Source organism: Thalia democratica, chromosome 2, assembly GCF_965202585.1.
Source record: "Thalia democratica chromosome 2, ktThaDemo2.hap1.1, whole genome shotgun sequence".
Classification (NCBI taxonomy): Eukaryota; Metazoa; Chordata; class Thaliacea; order Salpida; family Salpidae; genus Thalia; species Thalia democratica.
In genome coordinates, this window is record NC_139166.1 from 57,521,887 (window position 1) to 57,525,709 (window position 3,823).

A 3,823-nucleotide genomic window follows, 5' to 3' on the forward strand; every position below is an offset into this window, starting at 1 on the left:
CGCTTACATACATTTTAAAATGGTGTTACACTTACATAAAAAATAGCTTAAAGAGAAAAAAAACATACCCGATAGTGACTATAATAACTGAACTGATCAATAAATATTAATTAAAAAAAACTTAAAAAACAAGCTTATATTCAAACTTGCTGTGTATTCTTAATAAAAAGCAGTTCACCTTATAAAAAAAGTTAATTGTTTTTAATTGCAAAAATTAAAAGTTCCAGTCGTTCAAATGCAACGATACGTTCCCGCCGTTTTCTCCAAAACCCCCTATGCCGAAACCGCCCTCCCCCTCCTCAGCGCTCCCCTCCTGCGCCCTCAGCACGCCCACGAAGAACGACAACCACGCCGCCACCACGCACACGTGGAACGCTTGGTGGCTGTGACACCACAGGTCGCACTTGCCGGGAAACCACCTCTCCGGCAACCGAAAGTTGTAGAAAATTCCCCCCACGCCGTTGAACAGCAGCTGCCAGTAGAACCACTTCAGGTGGGCCAGGTGGAAGCCCGGACTTATGTGCAAGTGGACCAGCGGGGCGAGGCCGCTGAGGGCCAATAAGAAGAAAAGGCACCACCTGGTGGTACGGAACTGCGCGCCCCCCACCCTGCCGGTGAAGAACACGCACTGGCACAAAATCCCCGCCACCAGGATCACCGACATGTACGCGTGCTGGTAACAGGGGTTTTCCCTGAACTGGAAATAGACCCAGGGCAGGTAGTTGCAGGTCATGATCAGGGTGATGCCGGAGTAGTCCATCACGCCGCTGAAGACGCACACCCTTTCGGAGTGGCAGAACAGAGCGTGGTACAGGGTTGACATCAGGTAGCACGCGACGGCGGACGCCCAGCCCAGCGTCACCAGGCACTTGTCGAAAGTGGCCGTTTCCGCGTTTTCCACCCAGTAGTTTATGGCGCCAACTAAAATCATCACCGAGGCCACCAGATGCGTCCAGATGTTGCCTGTCTCGTTGTGGAGCCTAAATATGGACTTTAGGCAGGTTTTGGTTGAGGGCAGCGGTGGCCGGTACCACTTGCGGATGAACTCGTTGTCCTGCAGCCAATGGGGAAGCTCTTCGTACGTGACCGGTTCCCATTGGTCTAGATTCTTCTCTTCTTTCGTTTTCGATTCTATCGTTTTGTCGTTTTTGAGCAGAAAGTCGGTTTCTTGCATCTTTTCTGATTTTTTATGTGCCATTATTTTTGTTAATCAGGCTAAACGTTTATTTTGTTATTTATTTTAAGAGAGTTACAAGATTTAAAAATGACAAGTAAAAGTATAAAAAAAATTAAAATAAAAATAGCTTTGTACATGAAATTAAATATAAAACAAACTACAGTTTAAAAAGTAATTTAAAAAATAAAATTCAAGAATAATAACTGTTCTTGATTAAAATACTTATGAAATACAACATTCAAGCAATAAAAGTATATCGAAAATGATTAGGTTTTTTAAGTTTTAAACTACAAAATAACAAAAAGTATTTTAAATTTTAAACTAAATATAAAACTAATTTTAAGTACGTAAATATTTATACTTTCTTACATTATTAATACAAATTCATACATTATTTTATTTATTTATTTTTTATATTTAGTCTATAAACTTTTAACTGCTTATTTAAAATATACAATTGTAAGAAAGTTTTAATCAAACTAATAAACATTATTTTTTATTTAAAGGAATATTATCCAATATCTAGTTTCTTGTAAACATAAAAGTTGACTAAATAATTTCAACGTGAACTATTCAAGGAAAATTTATATTTTATAGAATTAATCATTTTGTTGTAAGTGATGACGTAGTAGTGACTAACTTGAGCATCATGTTTTTATTTAGTGCGTTTACTCATAAACACACTTTAAGTTATTTAAACACTTAATATCTTCTAAAAATATCTTTCTATATTTAAAGAAACACACTGTAGTCCTAAAACATTAAGAAAAATATTTTTATTATGTTGTTCAAAAGTATTTTCTCAATAAGAACATTTTTTTAAAGTAATCTAGAAAAAAGAAGCTTTATTAGTATTCTGTTGCTTTAAGTTCATAAACATATTTTTAGACATATACAACATTTTTACAACAACTTTATATTTGCGTAAAATGTTGTACTCTATTAAAAGTATCAAGCTTTAAAAAGTTTATTTGTAAGTTCAAATAAGTAATTTTTTGTTTTAGCACTGACAAGAAAAAATGCTTTAAAGTTTAAACATTTCAGAAAATATTATGCAACTTTTAATTTAAAAAAGCTACCAACTTAACTAAATAAATGAACACAAAAATCTCACTTAAATAAGAAACAATTGAGAGTTAAACTTCACAGAAACAATAAATAACTAAGTTGTGAATAATTTCAGTAAGCATATATTCTATCTATGCATAATTTCAGCTTTATACGTGGGCGTAATTTATATAAAATAGCACTTAATCTAACTTCTTTTTTTCGTTTTGTTTGAAGTGAGTTATTTGTTAAAGTTATTTTCATTTAGGTTACATAAGGTACTAACGCACTTAAAGTTTTGTCAGATAAAAAAAAACTCAAGCATAAACTGTCTTTATAAGAAAAACAAAAAGTTTTGCAATTTTTCATTGAATAAATTCAGAGTTTTAGTAACTAACCTGTGTAATTGCACATTAACCTCTCTCTAATGTTTCGTTTTGGCATAATTATTATTTCTAACACTTCACTATGACATGTTTTTATCTGAAATTATAATTTTTTACATAGTAAATACTTGTTACTGGTTTTAAGATGAAAACTTAATATGTTGTTAGTAACTTACTTAAAAATTATTAAATTAATATTTTGTAAAAACTTTAAAAAATTTCAAAACTTTTGAAATTTGGTACTTATAAACAACATCTTTTGTATGTGTACTGATCAAAAAAGTAAAAATACCAAAACTTTTAACTATTTTGTTTAAAAATTCAAAAGTTTAGAAAAAAAAAACATGTTTTTGGAAAAAGTATAAAAAAGTTTAGGGCTTAACTATATTATAGTTTTTTCGTCTATCTAAAAAATATTTAAAAGCTAAAATATAAACAAAAACAAAATATATTAACTAAAAAAGAATATTTTTTAGTTTTCAAAATAAGACAAAAAAAATTATCTTATATATAAGAAGACAAAATATTCTGACTTTAACAAAATTTAAAAGAACTGTACAACAAGTATAACTTTTAAGAAAAAACTTAAAATCGACTGTACAATATATATATATATATATATATATAGTATATAACATAGACTTTTCTGTTAAAAGTATGATTAATGCTAAAACGTCAATTGAAACTTTCTTACTCATTAGAATCAATAAGTAGTGCTACAAAAGCCTTTTTTGTTTTATCATTAACATAAAACTTTATATATTAAACATTAGAAAATTACTTACTGGTTTACTACTTAGTAGATCTTTAAAATTGTAGTATTTAAGTTTTCTTCTAGTTAGATTGAAACAAAAATAAGCTAAATACTTTTTTCAAAGTTTTATATTCATAAAAAATAGTGTAAATACGTAAAATATAATTTTTACGGCAGAACGTTTACACAATTAATGCCTCATAGGTTTTTATTGCTTATAAAAAGTTTGATTAACCTCAAAGCCATGCAAATATTTTGTTTTAAGTTTCAAACTAGCTATTTGAAGGATATTATTCATTCGTAAAATAATATCAACAAAAAAAGTAAAGAAAATTTTTGCAAAACAATATTTTGAAAGCTTTATTTATACGAATTATATAAATTCAAACACCATAATACTTAACATATAAATTTAGAACTGTTACTTATTCAAGGTTTAAATAAAAAACTAACTTTAAT

The 3,823-nt window shown here is 29.9% G+C and overlaps 1 protein-coding gene across 1 annotated transcript; it reads right to left on the reverse strand.

Annotated features, from left to right (window-relative positions):
- Positions 1-214: 214 nt before the first annotated feature.
- Positions 215-1,198, reverse strand: LOC145828778 (adiponectin receptor protein 1-like). Its single transcript, XM_082936529.1, has one exon. It carries the CDS (start codon positions 1,196-1,198, stop codon positions 215-217), a length of 984 nt encoding a protein of 327 aa, XP_082792655.1.
- Positions 1,199-3,823: the final 2,625 nt, after the last annotated feature.